The sequence below is a fragment of the Jaculus jaculus genome, chromosome 1 (genome assembly GCF_020740685.1).
Source record: "Jaculus jaculus isolate mJacJac1 chromosome 1, mJacJac1.mat.Y.cur, whole genome shotgun sequence".
Taxonomy (NCBI): Eukaryota; Metazoa; Chordata; class Mammalia; order Rodentia; family Dipodidae; genus Jaculus; species Jaculus jaculus.
In genome coordinates, this window is record NC_059102.1 from 334,382,463 (window position 1) to 334,399,684 (window position 17,222).

General features: G+C 43.6%; 1 protein-coding gene across 9 annotated transcripts in view; it reads right to left on the bottom strand.

Moving 5' to 3' along the window:
- The window catches only part of Angel2 (angel homolog 2), a 47,283-nt gene that overhangs the window by 20,463 nt on the left and 9,598 nt on the right, over positions 1–17,222 (bottom strand). For 7 of the 9 annotated variants that reach the window (XM_045141625.1, XM_045141626.1, XM_045141629.1 and 4 more), the window contains 6 exons: positions 14,103–14,359; positions 11,581–11,650; positions 9,209–9,630; positions 8,052–8,178; positions 7,613–7,670; positions 311–474 (listed from right to left, as the gene is read on the bottom strand). In XM_045141625.1, coding sequence (XP_044997560.1) covers positions 311–474; positions 7,613–7,670; positions 8,052–8,178; positions 9,209–9,630; positions 11,581–11,650; positions 14,103–14,359 — 1,098 coding nt within the window. The remainder of the gene's footprint in view (positions 1–310; positions 475–7,612; positions 7,671–8,051; positions 8,179–9,208; positions 9,631–11,580; positions 11,651–14,102; positions 14,360–17,222) is intronic. The other 2 variants (XM_045141632.1, XR_006635084.1) reach the window with 2 other exon arrangements.

Consider the following 17,222-nt stretch of genomic DNA (forward strand, 5'->3'; position numbering starts at 1 on the left):
CTGTGAGTTCAACGTCAACCTGAGACTCCATAGTGAATTCCAAGTCAGCCTGGGCTACAGAGAAAGCCTACCTCAAAAACAAAAACAAACAAACAAAAAAAAACCCTGACGTAAACTGGGTGGTAGAACTGAGGACAAAGTTCTTCAGGAACTATTTACTTACTTGATGTTCTGCAGCCTCCTTCTCTGCGGGCAGCTGTTGACTTACTACCCATCCGTATAACGCAAGACCTTCACTCAGATCTCACCTTCTCCCAGCCAGCCTGTCTCAGATACCGTGCTCCTAGAATTAAGACCACATGGCCCTTACCTGGACTCCCAGCAGCACTCTCCTTGTCCGCAGAGTAGAAAATGTAGTCCACAGTTATGGCACTTCGGGAATGACAGGTAGTCACTTCTGGAACTCCAGTGTCAGGAGAATAATGTGAGTACACAGATGACAAGCTGAGGTGGTGCTGCAATCGTGAGGTCAATCTAGATGTAAAAGAGGAAGTACTGAGCACTGCTAGCCTCTCCCAGGACACTCCCTGAAGTGCTTTCTTCATCCCACTCCCACACCAAGACCAGTCATTAGAATTATATATATAATATTTTTAAATGAAGGCAGTCTCATAGCTAGGCTGGCCTCAAAATCAAAGTACTCCTTTTATACCCTCATATTAATGCTACTCTCACTTTGGGTAGAGAAGCTTCTCTTTTCAGATGGCAGTGACCTTGGGACAACTCAGAAGGTATCATGGTGCTGGAAAGAAGTGACTAGAGTACTGAGTAACATCTCGATCACACCTTCCTAAGGCTCAGGGTCCATTGCGGAAGAGGTGGCGGAAAGAATGTAAGAGCCAAAGGAAGGGTTGGCCTCCTTACAACGTGCTCCCTCCAGACACAAAATGGCCTGGATATCCATGACCATCATAAGAGGAGGGAAAGATCACGACCTCAAAATAAAAGAGATGGACTGAGATGGGGAGGGGATATGATGGAGAGTGGAATTTCAAAGGGGAAAGTGGGGGGGTATTACCATGGGATATTTTTTATAATCATGGAAAATGTTTTCAAAAATTGAGAAAAAATAAAATAAGGTAAAAAAAAATCAATGTACTACTCCTACCTGAGCCTCCCAAGTGTGAAGAGTATAGGCATGAGCCACTATGTCCAGCTAGAACAATATTTGTGGGTTTTTTTTTTTTTTTTTTTGGTTTTTGGAGGTAGAGTCTCGCTCTGGCTCAAGCTGACCTGGAATTCACTAGGTAGTCTCAGGGTGGCCTCGAACTCTCGGCAATCCTCCTACCTGTGCCTCCCAAGTGCTGGGATTAAAGGCGTGTGCCACCACACCCAGCTAGAACAATATTTTTGTTATTGTCTTATTTGGTCTTTTGATTTCTGAGTTCTTAGCTTTTTTTGTTTTTGTTTTTGTTTTTTTGAGACAGGGTCTCACACTGTAGTCCAGGCTGAACCAGAACTTACTCATACAGCCCAGCTGGCCTAAAACCTGCAGTGATCCTCTTGATAGCCAAGTGCTTTTTTTTTTTTTTTTTAAATATTTATTTGAGAGAGAGAGGCAGATAAAGAGATTTGGGAACATCAGAGCCTCTAGCCACAGCAAATGAACTCCAGATGCATGCATCACCTTGTGCATCTGACTACATGGATACTGGGTAATTGAACCTGGGTCCTTAGGCTTCTCAGGCAAGTCCCTTAACTGCTAAGCCACCTCTCCAGCCCTCGTTTTTTGGTTGTTTTTGAGGCAAGCTCAACAGACTGGCCTTTTTTTTTTTTTCTTTTTTTTTTGATGTGAGAGTAGGAGTGGAAGTGAGCGCTGGCACCAGGCCTCCAGCCTGCGATGTACCTCTACATGTGAGCACTGCATGCTGGGTGTGCGACCTGAGGCACTGGGGTCACCCTGCATCTGGCAGGTGTGAGCACTGCATGCTGTGTGTGCGATCTGGGGCACTGGGGTCACCCTGCATCTGGCAGATGTGAGCACTGCATGCTGGGTGTGCGACCTGGGGCACTGGGGTCACCCTGCATCTGGCAGGTGTGAGCACTGCATGCTGTGTGTGCGACCTGGGGCACTGGGGGCACCCTGCATCTGGCAGGTGTGAGCACTGCATGCTGTGTGTGCGATCTGGGGCACTGGGGTCACCCTGCATCTGGCAGGTGTGTGCACTACATGCTGGGTGTGCGACCTGGGGCACTGGGGTCACCCTGCATCTGGCAGGTGTGAGCACTGCATGCTGTGTGTGCGATCTGGGGCACTGGGGTCACTCTGCATCTGGCAGGTGTGTGCACTACGTGCTGTGTGTGCGACCTGGGGCACTGGAGTCACCCTGCATCTGGCAGGTGTGTGCACTACATGCTGGGTGTGCGACCTGGGGCACTGGAGTCACCCTGCATCTGGCAGGTGTGTGCACTACATGCTGTGTGTGCGACCTGGGGCACTGGGGTCACCCTGCATCTGGCAGATGTGAGCACTGCATGCTGTGTGTGCGACCTGGGGCACTGGAGTCACCCTGCATCTGGCAGGTGTGAGCACTGCATGCTGTGTGTGCGACCTGGGGCACTGGAGTCACCCTGCATCTGGCAGGTGTGTGCACTACATGCTGGGTGTGCGACCTGGGGCACTGGAGTCACCCTGCATCTGGCAGGTGTGTGCACTACATGCTGGGTGTGCGACCTGGGGCACTGGGGTCACCCTGCATCTGGCAGGTGTGAGCACTGCATGCTGTGTGTGCGACCTGGGGCACTGGGGGCACCCTGCATCTGGCAGGTGTGAGCACTACATGCTGTGTGTGCGACCTGGGGCACTGGGGTCACCCTGCATCTGGCAGGTGTGTGCACTACATGCTGGGTGTGCGACCTTGGGCACTAGGGTCACTCTGCATCTGGTAGGTGTGTGCACTACGTGCTGTGTGTGCGACCTTGGGCACTAGGGTCACTCTGCATCTGGTAGGTGTGTGCACTACGTGCTGTGTGTGCAACCTGGGGCACTGGGGGCACCCTGCATCTGGCAGGTGTGTGCACTACATGCTGGGTGTGCGACCTTGGGCACTAGGGTCACCCTGCATCTGGCAGATGTAGGACCTGGAGAGTCAAACATGGGTCCTTAGGCTTCACAGGCAAGTGCCTTGTTTTGTTTTTCTGATGGTCTTGGTTGTAGCTCAGACTGGCCTCAAATTCACTACATAGTCAAGGTTCTCCCATCTCAGCTTCCTGTTAAGGTGTGAGCCACCATCCCCAGCTACACAAGTTTTATTTAAACAGACTATATCACTAGTAGGATTCATTTATTCATGCAGTGAATCTACACTAACGGGCATGTAAAACCCACTAACAAAACCATAAATGAGGTTAAATAGTTCAATAATATGAGATTTTAAAATTATTTATAAATGTTTGAGAACCACCATTTAATAATAAACATGTAACCGTAAAATAACTAGTACTTTTTTGGTGGTTTTTGTTGACATTTTTGCATACATGTATATGATCTATATCAACCATAACCTCCTCCCACTACCTTCTCTTGTCTGCCTTCCCCATCCCTCTTCCACTGAACCCCTCTCTCTTCCCAACTAGTCTCTCTTCTACTCTGATGTCTTTTTTTTTCTTCTTCCTATGTGTGTGTTCCATTGAGTTTAATTAGGGTTGCCTGTATGAGCATGGGTAGAGGATTATTTACTAGAGCACGGGAAACTTACCAGTGGCCACATCACTGCAAAGAATGTCTCCTGTTCCCCCAGCAACCATTAACTGCCACTAATTCCTCAGGGATGTGCTCTGCAGAAAGACTTAGGGGCTGTGAAGATGGTTCAGCACCCAGAAGCCACGACTTGAGACCAGCTGGAATTCGTTTGCAATAGCAAGAGGCCCTAGCGTACCCAAACTCACTCTCCTTGTAAACGAGTTAAACACAATATTTAATTAAAAGAAGACGAAAAGAAGGTTTAGGCAGTCAAAGAGCACGTGGGAAAGCTGCTGGAAGCACTAGGCTTCTCACATAGGAGGAGCTGTGTCTACAAGCCTTACTCAGATGTGTGAGATGATTTTGTGCTGCATTGAGAGAGCCTCTGTAGCAGTTTGATTCAGGGGTCCCCCATAAACTCAGGTGTTCTGAGTGCTAGGTCTCCAGCTGATGGCAATTTTGAAATCAAAGCCTCCTGGAGACAGCACATTGTCAGGCACAGGCTTATGGGTGTTATAGCCAGTTTCCCCTTGCCAGTGTTTGGCACACTCTCCTGTTACTGCTGTCCATCTGATGTTGACCAGGGGGTGATGTCCACCCTCTGCTTATGCCATCGTTTTTCCATGCCATCATGGAGCTTCCCCTCGAGTCTATAAGCCAAAATGAACCTTTTTTCCCATAAACTGCTCTTGCTGGGGTATTTCTTACCAGCAATGCGAACCTGATTTCAACAGCTTCCCTCCAGAATGACTTACTATCTCTCTGCTTCAGTACATGTGACGTTCTAGATAGAGAGGAAATCTTTCTAGTAACACACCATGAATTTTAAGAAACATTTATACCATAAAGGAAAATGAACATTTACCAAACATCTACTAAGTGCTCTGCACCATTTGAGGTGCTAAGGAGACACAGATAAAAATGTGGCCCTTAGCCGGGCATGGTGGTGCACGCCTTTAATCCCAGCACTCAGGAAGCAGAGGTAGGTGGACTGCCATGAGTTCGAGGCCACCCTGAATTTACATAGTGAATTCCAGGTCAGCCTTGGCTACAGTGAGAACCTACCTCGAAAAACCAAAAAAAGCCAGGCGTGGTGGTGCATGCCTTTAATCCCAGCACTCGGAAGGCAGAGGTAGGAAGATCGCCATGAGTTCAAGGCCACCCTGAGACTACAGAGTTAATTCCAGGTCAGCCTGGACCAGAGACCCTACTTCGAAAAACCAAAAAAAAAAAAAAAAAAAAAAAGAAAGAAAAACCAAAAAATAGCCCTTGTTTTTCACGAGTTCCTAAGTCAATGAGCAAAGGTAATTTCTTGAAAGCACCCTTCAAACTTTTAGCAACTTTTTTTTTTTTTTTTTTTTTTTTTTTTTTTTGGGGGGGGGGGAAGGGTTCAAGGTAGGGTCTCACTCTAGGCCAGACTTACTTGGTTGGAGTTCACTATACATTCTCAGGCTGGCCTCAAACTCATGGTGAACCTCCCAAGTGCTAGGACTGAAGGCATGAGCCACCACACCCAGCTTTTAGCACCTTTTTATGCCTAAGGACTCACATTACTAAATATAAGTAAGAAACATACCTGTAAACCAGTATGTGGGAAATTGAGGCTTTCCTAGACTACACACTGAGACCTTATCTTAAAACATATACAAGAAATATAAACAGGTCTCCTTCAAGCTGTTATGTGACTACCAATGGTTCAGCTTGTAGATAAAAGCTATAAATCTAAGCACAATGTATTTACATAAAAATAGCAAAAAGTACTTTATCTCAATTCAAGAGCTGGACATGTTAAATACCTGTAATCCCACAACCTAGGAGGGAGGAATATCACATTTGAGGGCAGCCTGGACCATAGGGTGAAACAAACAGAAAACAATTTTTTAAAGAGTTCTGAGAATTATTCAGAACTTCTATGTGGTGTTAGCCTTTTTAGTATATGTGCTGCCGAAGCGAGCACTTGTTAGCCTTTTTTATGAATCACAGGGAAGCTTTTTGCTATCTTTGGAATATTTATTTCTTAAATGTTCATTTTTTTAACTTTATTTTTATTTATTGATTTGAGAGAAAGAGGCAGAGAGAGGGAGAGAGAGAATGGGCATGCCAGGGCCTTCAGCCACTGAAAATGAACTCCAGATGCTTGCACCTCCTTGTGCATCTGGCATACATGGGTCCTGGAGAACTGAACCGAGGTCCTTTGGCTTTGCAGGCAAATGCCTTAACCTCTAGCCATCTTTCCAGCCCTTAAATGTTCATTTGTTTAAAATGCTTCCTTTCTTACTAATTTATAAGATGTTTTCTCAAGGTTTTTGCAATAAAATTGAGAAGAATTTAGACAATGCTTGTTTAGCTCCTAAATTTGCTTGTTTTATTTTTTTTGTGTATAGTGTGTGTGTGGTACATGCATAGATCCACATGGCTAGGCACACATATGTGGAAGCCAGGACACTGGTTGTCTTCCTCTCTGCCCTGTTGTTCCTTGAGAATGAACCTCCACTGATCCTGAAGTTGTTCTATTGCTTTTACAAGCCCTAGTGACTCTCCATTTCCACTATCCAAAGGGCTGTGGTTCCAGGTGTGTGTGGCCACACCCAGCATCTTATATGGGTGCTAGGGAATAAACCTCAGACAGTCTCATACTCTCATGCCCTCATGTTACATCAAAACTCTCAAAGAGACAAAATGCAGGGCTCTGTCTTGTTATATGACATGTATCTAATTCTTAGGTCAAAGCCTATTCAAGTTACTTTAATAAGGATTTTAGGCGTCTCCTTTTTTCTGCTTAATTTTTTTCCCTACAGTTCAACAGGAAAAGATGATAATATTTCTGGGCTGGAGGGATGGCTTACAGGTTAAGGCGTTTGCCTGCAAAGCCAAAGGACCCAGGTTCAATTTCCCAGGACCCATGTTAGCCAGATGCACAAGGGGGCGCACGCATCTGGAGTTCATTCGCAGTGGCTGGAGGCCCTGGCACACCCATTCTCTCTCTGTCTGTTTCCTCCCCCCCCCTCTCCTTGCAAATATATAAAAATAAAATATTTTTTTAAAAAGATGATAATATTTCCTATGGGCATGTTCTTTTCTGGATCATTTTTCCTACTGAAACCTAGTAAGTCAAAGATGACTAAGGACCTATTGGAATCTGGAAGATACTATCTTGTTATCTTTTTTTGGTCTGGTCCTATGATCCTGGTTTAAGAATGTAATATCAGCATGTTTCAAAGGCTACCTGAGCCAGTCCAGCTCCACAGCTGTGGCTTTTCTTTTTCTTCCTTTCTTTCTTCCTTCCTTTCTTTCTTTCTTCCTTTCTTTTTTTTTATAGTGTTAACCCAGGCTGACCTGGAATTCACCATGTAGTCTCAGGGTGGCCTTGAACTCATGGCAATCCATGTACCTCTGCCTCCCGAGTGCTGGGATTAAAGGCATGCCAGCTGTGGCTTTTGCAAACACTTCCTAAGCACTGAGGCCACTGTATGGGCTTTGTCTATGTGAACTCTCAGCCCTAACCACAGAAAGAAACCACCTCAGATGCTAAGTTCTTACACAAAATTATGCAGCTACATACTGGCAGAGTCAGGTCTGGAATTCATGTGTGATTAAGAGGCAACACGCTTTGCCAGCATGAAAGTTCATCAGCTTCAATTTTTTAAAAATATTATTTTTTAGATAGGGTTTCAGCCCAGGCCAGCTCGAACATGCTATGCAGCTGAAGATGACCCTGAACTTCACCTCCTGAGTGAGCACTCTAGGATTACAAGCAAGCACTCCTGGTTTATGTGGTCCTAGGGACTGAACCACGGCTTCCTTCATGCTAGGCAAATAACTACCAACTGAGCTACAACCCACCTCCAGCTTCAATTTTCATAGGTTTTCTGAGAAAGTTTTTTTACACAGTTAAAGTCAAGGAAAGTCTATGTTGCTTTCAGAACTCACTTTTCATCTGCTACTAGGACCTCCGTCTTCTCCAACTGTGCTCGAGTGAGATCACCATCTGCAAGAGTGGAGGGAGACGATGAGCCCTGCTGCACACTACTCGGTTCTAGCTTGTCAACACAGCCCCTTCCTCCAGCACTCATGTGGCCTATGCCTGCAAGTGTGCGCTGGGGTGGTCTCTCGAGCCTATGCCCCAGCGTTCTCTGAATCAGGGGAAATGCAAACCAACCTAAGGCAGCATGCAAGTCATTCATGCACAGGCGTTTTGGAAGTTCAACTTTTACAAAGTAAACTTAGAGCACTTACAAAAAAAGGAACGAGCAATATGTGTGTATATAAATGAACATTCGTGTTTATTATTCCTCTGGAAATTTGGTTTTATGGCTTCGAAGGAGCACTATTACCCAGCAGACTGCCAAAATGTACTGCAAACACTTACCTGTCTTTTCTACTTTTGGTACCTGCTGTACCTCATACACACAGTTCTGTGAGATACCTAGGTTTGGGGGCCAAATTGGAATAGATAAAATTCTTTGTCCCCGTGAAGACTGTTCCTGGCCAGATACCTAAACAAAATTTCAACAGGTATCTTAAGTGAAGAGATTTTCAATTACGTATTGAAAAATTTATATCTTAATGAAAAGTTATCCAAAATGTTATATATTAGCCTTAATTCATTATATTAGATTCTTGTGATTATAAACTCATGTCCAAATACAGTTCAGAAAGTGACTGTCTTTTTTTTAATATACTTCTAATTTTTCTCTAGTTCGCTAAAGAATTTATAGTTTAAGTAATAATGCCCCTCCTTTTCTGCTACCTGTAATTTATTTCCTGTTATGTCAAATACTAAGAGATCAAATCTTATGAAATTTAAAACTATTCATTCAAAGTTCCAGTGGTAGAGAGCTTATTTTGATTATAGGTACTGAAAATCAAGGAATTCAAAAAAGGAGGGCGGAAGAGATGGCTTAGCAGTTAAGGCGCTTGTCTGGAAAGCCTAAAAACCCAGGTTCAATTCCCCAGTACCAAGTAAGCCAGATACACAAGGTGGCATGTGTGTTTGGAGTTCATCTGTAGTGGCTAGAGGCCCTGGTACATCCATTCTATCTGCCTCTCTCTAATAAACAAATTGAATATTAAAAAAAAAAAAAAAAAGGAGAGGAAGGCACAAAAAAAGTCATTCTACTCACAATAAAAATGATGGCAATTCCAAGGAATTAAAATATGATTACATGAAGGATAAAGGGTAACAAGTACAGATTAGGTTACTCTCTTGCCAACTATACTGCTCACAGGCAGCACCTGGAAGTCTCTGCCACCTTGTGAAAATTTCTCAGTTACCCATGTCTGTCTTTCCCTTTGTCTTTCCTGCCTTGCAAATCCCTCTAATCAGAATCTCCCTCAAACATGAAAAAGATGAAATCAAACCAAGCAGTAAAGTTACTTATTTGTAGCTGAAGGAAATTGTAGCTAGGTAGAGTGGAGAGCTGAACTGCCAGGGTTTTGCACAGCAGTGTAACAACCATCTTCATGTTACCATGAGCAGAGAAGCAGCTAAGTCCACCTCCTGGTAATGAACAAATAGGCACTTACCTTTCCTATTGCAAGTCCTTCATAATTCAATTTTCCTTCTTTTATGAAACTATAGAGTGGAGAACCAGGAACTGAATTAAAGTCACCACACATGACAATAGGACAGAAGCTACCATCTTTCCTATGGGCCACACTGGAAATCTCTGCCAGCAGCATTGCCAACTGGGTCAGCTTAATATCACCTCGCCTTGGGTTATACAGCAGATGTGTGTTGGCCACACAGATCGAGGGAGAGGCAGCACAGGGAATTTTGGGCTGCAAGAGTAAAACTAATCCAACATTGTCTCTGTCCAACAGAGGAATATCAGCACGGTAGAACTCCACTGGGTTCACAGATAGGAGTGAAAATTTGGAATGTTTGAAGCAAATGGCACAGCCATCAGGTTTCCTTCCCGTCCGCATCTTATATTCACAGTGGTATCCTACGAGAAGAAATGAACTTAAAACAAAGGACTGTATGCCAAGACACAATTCTCTTAATATTTCTGAACAATGTTTACCAAAGTATATTCCTCAAAATATTAGTAAAAAGGATCTTACTGTTAGAATGAAGAAAGCTTAGGGCTAGACCTTGTGTTTGCTCCTCAGCACTGGAAACAAAGTTCTTTAACATGCTAACTTTTTTTGTGGCCTTGCACATGCTATACTAGCACTCTGCCCACAGATATACACCTAACTTTTTGGTCTTCTGAGACAGGGTCTCACTATGTACCTCAGGATATCCTTGAACTTGCCACATGGCTCAGGGTGACCTTGAACTCACATTCATCCTGTCTCAGTCACCCAAGTGCTGAGATTACAAGGATGGGCCACCATGCCACAAACCCTACTTTACTTTTAAGCAAGGAGTAGTGGCACACACCTGCAGTCCCAGCACTTGGGAGGAGGCCGTAGAGCATGAGTCTGAGGACACTTAGGCTACATAACAAGACACTGTCTCAAAATGTGTCTGGTACGTCTCCTTGTTGGCAGACTTAACTCCTTAATACAGTGAAGTGCATTACCACTCTCCCAGTTCCAACTCAGTAAAATTCAGTCATGACAATGACAGTAAGGCCGTATAATAATCTATCCTTTCTCCCTGCCCTACTTCTCTTTTCCCCAAGTTCTGTTATTCTCCTCATATTGTTTTCTCCCATGTTCTGAGAGAACCTAACATCAGGGTCCTTCCTTGCTATTTCTGCTGCCTAGAATGCTCGTGGCATAGCAGTTCCTTCTCCTCCTCCATGACTGCTCAAGTATCACTCTGTCCAGTAATTCTGCTTAAAACTGTAATCTTACCCTTTCCTAATTCTAAAACACAAACTCCATAAGCTGGACATGGTAACGCATGCCTTTAATAGCTGAGGCCAGTCTGGGTTATATTGATACTGTGTCTTAAAAAAGAAAAGCCCTGTAATCTCCATTTCCAGGCACGGAGCACACACCTCTAGTGGCAGCACTTGGGAGACGGGCCAGTGGAGCATTACTGATATTCACTTACTTATTTTGTATATTGCTGGGTTTTCTCCACCAGAATGCATACTCCACAAGGGAGGAGATTTTTTTTTTAACCTGTTTCACCCAATGCTCTCCTCAGTCTAGACAGTACATACTATATAGTCGGCATTCAACAAGTATGCATGAGTAAATGCAGAGGAGGTAGACTGCTCAAACCTATGCCCATAGATCACTTGTTTCTATGTTTCTTTTTTACCCCCCCCAAAAAAAAACACAGGGTCTCACAGTAGTCCAGGCTGACCTGGAACTTACTCTGTAGCCTAGGCTGGCCACAAACTTATGGAAATCCACCTATGCCAGACTCCTGAGTGCTGGAGTTAAAAGGCATGCAACACCATGCCCAGCTTGGAAATGTTTCATCATCAAACATGTGTCTGGCTTCTATTTCCTAGGTCTTCTGCTATGAGCTAGGCAGAATGGTCCCTGAGCTGGTGAGACTAACAGATGTGGTAGCTGAGTAAAACCTGGAAAAGGGAGCTACGAAGACATTCTAATACACCTTTCCCTTTTGAATTAAAATTATTCATCCACATAAAATTTCCAACAGAAAGACCTCATCTTTTGTTGACAATATGAAATACATATCACGTTTTAAAAATAAAGGTTTAGCCAGGTGTGGTGGTGCAGGCCTTTAATCCCAGCACTCAGGAGGCAGAGGTAGAAGGATCACTGAGAGTTCAAGGTCACCCTGAGACCACACAGTGAATTCCAGGTCAGCCCGAGCTAGAGTGAGACCCTACCTCAAAAAAACCAAATAAATAAGTAAAGCTTTAGCCCAATATGTCACACATTTTTGTTTACCAAGTTTTGCTTCAGTAACACAAAACTCTTCACAAGTAACTTGGCTAAAATAAATAAAAGTGATATTGTACCCAATGACTCCAAACTTGGCCTGATTTCTGTTCCATAGTGATCTTCTTGAACTTCTTGCAAACAAAGTACCTTGGAAGAGAATAATTGTTGAATTAAAACCTGTTGCTGCAAATAAGAATGAATGCTTTGGTACTTTCAAAGCAGGCTGCTGTTAGGCGTGGTGGTGCACACCTTTAATCCCAGCACTCGGGAGGCAGGGGTAGGAGGATTGCTGTGAGTTCGAGACCACCCTGAGACTACATAATGAATTCTAGGTCAGCCTCAGCTAGAGTGAGACCCTACCTCGAAAAGCCAAAATATATATATATGTATCAGGCTGCTCTGCTAGGCGTGGTGGCACACTTAGGAGGCAGAGGTAGGAGGATCGCCATGAGTTCAAGGCCACCTTAAGACTACAGAGTGAATTCCAGGTCAGCCTGGACTAGAGTGAAACCGTACCTCGAAAAACCAAAAGTTAATTAATTAATTAATTAAAAATTTAAAAAGCAGGCTGTTCAAATTCCAAACCTGGTAAGAGTTGAAGATATACAAGTCTCTCCCTCTTTTTTAATCATAGATCTATTAATGAAATGCTGACAAATAAAATGGATTTCAAAACCACGGCCTTTAGCTGGATGTGGTGGTGCACACCTGTAACCCCAGCACTCAGGAGGCTGAGGTAGGAGGAGTGACATGAATTCGAGGCCACCCTGTGACTATATAGTGAATTTCAGGTCACCCTGGGCTAGAGTGAGACCCTACCTCAAAAAACAAAAAAATCAAAAATAACCATAGCCTTTAATCACACAGAGTTCCTTTACTATCCAAAACTGACTAGTTCCCAAAAGAACTACTTTCACAAGTTAAGCTTTTTTTAATTATTATTTCTTTCCAAAGTAGGGTTTTATTCATTTTTATTTACTTACTTGAGAGTGACAGAGAGAGAGAGAGAGAGAGGAGAGAGAGAGAGAGAGAGAGATTGAGAATGGGCGTGCCAGGACCTCCAGCCATTGCAAACGAACTCCAGATGCGTGCAACCCCCTTGTGCATTTGGCTAACGTGGGTCCTGGGAAATTGAGCCTCGAACCGGGGTCCTTAACCTTCACAGGCAAGTGCTTAACCACTAAGCCATCTCTCCAACCCACAAATTAAGCTATTTTAAATTTTTACTATTTATTTATTTGAGAGGCAGGACAGATGAGAAAGAATGGATGTGCCAGGGCCTCCAGCCACTGCAAATGAATCCAGATGCATGGACCACCTTGTGCATCTGGCTTACCTGGGTATTGAGGAATGGAATCTGGACCCTTCAGCTTTGCAGGCAAGTGCCTTAACCACTAAGCCATCTCTCCAGCCCTTAAGCAATTTTTTAAAATTATTTATTCCTTGAAAGAAAAAGGAGAGAGAGAATGGGCACACCAGGGCCCACAGTGAATTCCAGATGTATGCAGTTCTGTGCATCTGCCTTTCTGTGGGTACTGGGGAGTCAAACCCTAGCAGTCAGGCTTTACATGCAAGTGGCTTTAGCCACTATTGCTGCAGTCCCAGGTTAAGCTATCTTCAGTTTACATGTTCCTTAGTACTATCAGTAGGGTCCTTTTGGGGTTGACTTTTTCCAAGGCAGGGTCTAGCCCAGGCTGACCTGGAACTCAGTCTATAGTCCCAGGCAGGCCTTGAACACATAGCAATCCTCCTGCCTCAGAACAGAACTGAGATTTTAAGATGTGTGCCATCACACTTGGCTTGGGTCCTTAAAAGTCACTGGGAATGTAGCTCAGTGAACGAGTACTTTCGTAGCATGCACAAGATTTAATTCCAAGAACTGCCATTAAAAAAAAAAAAGTGGGGGGGGTTCTGGAGATATGGCTTAGCAGTTAAGGCGCTTCCCTGCAAAGCCTAAGGATCTAGCTTTGATTCCCCAGTACCCACATAAGCCAGATACACAAGGTGGTAGATGCATCTGGAGTTCATCTGCAGTGGCTGGAGGCTCTGGCACACTCATTCTATCTGCCTCTTATCTCTCTCTCTCCCTCCCTCAAATAAATAAAATATATATTTTTAAGATTTTTTTTAAAAGGCGGGGCCATTCCCTTAAGCTTGGCATGACTGCACTCACTGACATCTCAGCACTTGGTAGGTGCAGGCAGAAATATCAAGAGGTTAAGATAATTCTTAGCTAACTAGCAAGCTTCCTGTACTATTGCTTAAAAAAAAAAAAAAAGGTTGGCATCCTTTGAATGCTACCATCTGCACAAATTATTCAAATTTCAAATCCAAGAAAATGTTAATGTGTCCAGTTCCTATTCAGAACTGACTAATCCTTTAAAACTTTCCAGACATTTTGAATAGTCAGATAATTGTTTATACCAACCATTAATTAGTTGGCAAGAAAGCCATATCTTGTCAGAATTGTTCCATCACTGGTCTTCAGTAGCTTCCCTTTTACCCAATAAAATGGAAAAAACATTTTGCTCAAAAATGTACAACTATAATGTTCAATTAAACATTCCCTTGTATGAAAAAATTGGTATTTTTCACTTACATCTGCATCAAAATGTTGGATTTCTTTCAGAATATTAGGGAACCTGAAGCCCCAGTGCAGCACTGGGCGTCGGCAGTGTCTATATAGATGGGAGTTATCTTCCAACAAATCCTGGGAAAGTATGTTATAGGACATCACTGAGAAGTCAAACTTGTTCTCACTGTCTTCACACTGGGGGTCAGCATGTCCGTCTTCTAGGATCTTACTTTTTTCTCTATTATGACTGCATAAGTATTCCCAATTCCTTCTTATCGTGCCTGTAAAAACATGTTACACAAGATATAAAGAAAAAAAGAGGGCATATAATTTCCTGTCTATCAGTAATTTCTGGCTTTCTAAAATCTACCTATATTCAATGAGTAAAGCGCTTTCCCCTAGAAAATGGCAACTTAATACTAAAGAGTGAGATGGGCACATACCCGGCCTGAAAGGACCTAGCAAACCTGTCTGCAGGTTGAGCATGTGCTAGTGAAACTAAGACTGCACAGGGTGTGGTTATGCACTTCTCCACAGCCACACTTAGCAACCCTGTCTGTTACAGCTGGTTTTCCAAGGAGATGACTTCACATTTCATTCTCTATTAGTAAGACCACCAGCCGAGCATGGGTCGCTCACACCTTTAACCCAGCACTCAGGAAGCTGACGGAGTAGGACTGCCATGAGTTCGAGGCCAGCCTGGACTAAAAAATGAGCTCCAGGTCAGCCTTAGCTACTGGAATGAGACTCTGCCACAAAAAAAAAAAAAAAGAGAGCTGGGCATGGTGGCCACACCTTTAATACCAGCACTCATGAGGCAGAGGTAGGAAGATTGTCATGAGCTCAAGGCCACCCTGAGACTACATAGTGAATTCCAGGTCAGCCCGGGCTACGGTGAGACCCTACCTCGAAAATAACAACAACAACAAAAAGAGCTTGGCATAGTGGTACATGCCTTTAAGCCCAGCACTTGAGAGGCTGAGGTAGGAGGATTGCTATGAGTTCAAGTCCAGCCTGAGACTACATAGTGAATTTCAAATTTCAGGTCAACCTGAGCTAGAGCAAGACCCTAGGAAAGAAAGAAAAGAGGAGAGGAGAAAGGAAAGGAAAAAGGAAAACAAAAGGAAAGAAAAGAAAGGAAGCTGTTGCAGAAACAACTCTTCATTCAGAATTTTAGTTTCCACATGAATTAAGGGGTACAGTGGAAGTATGTGGAGTCAGTATTTAGTATCTGAAGCACAACAATGAAAACAAAATGAACACAAGAAATCTTTGTAACATGAACCAAAGCAGAAGTATGTCAGCTACAGAATGTTGGTGAGCAAGTGGGAATGCTGGATGATGAACCCAGCAACCTCCAGGAGTGGGTCAATTTCTATTCTGCAAAAACATTCTTTGAAAAAAAGCACAGAAAACCATGAGATTCTGCAACTGTATGTAGTCCTCAACAAGAAACGATCACCACATATAAGCATGCACGTTGTGTGTACAAACACACACACACACATTTGTAGCCTGGTCTGTAATTTCAGCTCTTAGGGGAAGGGGCAATAGCATTAACTGAGCATGATGTAAATCCAATATTATCCTGGCCTGCTGACTGACTGAACTACACAGTGAGAGACTTTCAAAGAACCAAGGGCAGGGCTGGAGAGATGGCTCAGTGGTTAAGGCACTTGCCTGCAAAGCCTAAGGACCCATGTTCCACTCTCCAGATCCCACATAAGCCAGACGCACAAAGGTGAGACAAGTGCAAGGTCACACATGCCCACTAGGTGGTATGAGCATCTGGAGTTAGATTGTAGTGGCTGAGGCTCTGGTGAGCCAATTTTTTTCTCTCTCTAAAATAAAAAAAAAAAATTCAATTTTAAAACCAAGGGCAATTAAGCTCAGTGGTCAAGTACTTGCCCAGTATGTGTTGAGATGCTGGGCTCAATATCCAAAACTGGAAAGAAATCAAGTACATATATTCACCTTGGATCTTGGGTCTGTTATCCCCATGAAAGATGACATTCTTAGGGCTGGAGAGATGGCTCAGCAGTTAAAAGCACTTGCAAAGCCTATAAGCCTGAATTAAATTCCCCAGTACTCACATAAAATCAGATGGACAAAATGGTGCATGTGTCTGGAGTTCATTTGCAGTGGCAGGAGGCCCTGATTTTTTTGTCCATTCATTCTCTTACCTCAAATATATTAAAAAATAAATAAATAAACGAAAAAGACACAATGCCAGGAAAACCATGAAACATGGAATTTTTAGCAAGCTTAGGAGCTCATCAGAAGAAAACATATAATGGGAAGAAAATTTAATTTGGACATGGACTACCAAGCATGGTGAGATTATATGAAAACTTTCAGTCACAGAAAATCTTCCTCTGTCCTGCATGAAGGATCACAACTGAAAAATCAACCATGGGTTGGGGATACAGCTCAGTGGCCGAATGCCTGCCTGATATGCATGAGGACAAGAGTTCAATCTCTAGTATCACCAAGCACAAAACAAACACACACCACTGGCTGGATGTGTTGGCTCACACCTGTAATATCAGCATTCAGGGAAGCTGAGGAAGAAGGATAGCCGTAAGTTCAAGGCTAGCCTGGGCTAGTGTGAGACCCTGTAACAAAAAAAGGGGGGGGCTGGAGAGATGGCTTAGTGGTTAAGCACTTGCCTGTGAAGCCTAAGGACCCTGGTTTGAGGCTCGATTCCCCAGGACCCACGTTAGCCAGATGCACAAGGGGGTGCATGTATATGGAGTTCGTTTGCAGTGGCTGGAGGCCCTGGTGCGCCCATTCTCTCTCTCTCTCTCTCTCTCTCTCTCTGCCTCTTTCTCTCTCTGTTGCTCTCAAATAAATAAATAAAATAAACAAAAACCAAAAAATTTTTTAAAAAAAGACATAATGACACACATCTTTAATCCTAGCACTTGGGAGGTGGAGGTAGGAGAATCGCTGTGAGTTCAAGGTCATCCAAGGACTACAGAGTGAGTTTCAGGTCAGCCTGGGCAAGAGTGAGACCCTACCTTGAAGAAAGAACAAAGGAAAAAAAAATAACAAAACAAAATAAATTTTAATTCAGGTTAAAATATGATATATACTTACATGTGTAGCCAAACAAAAACTAAAAGGAAATACATTAGAACTGTT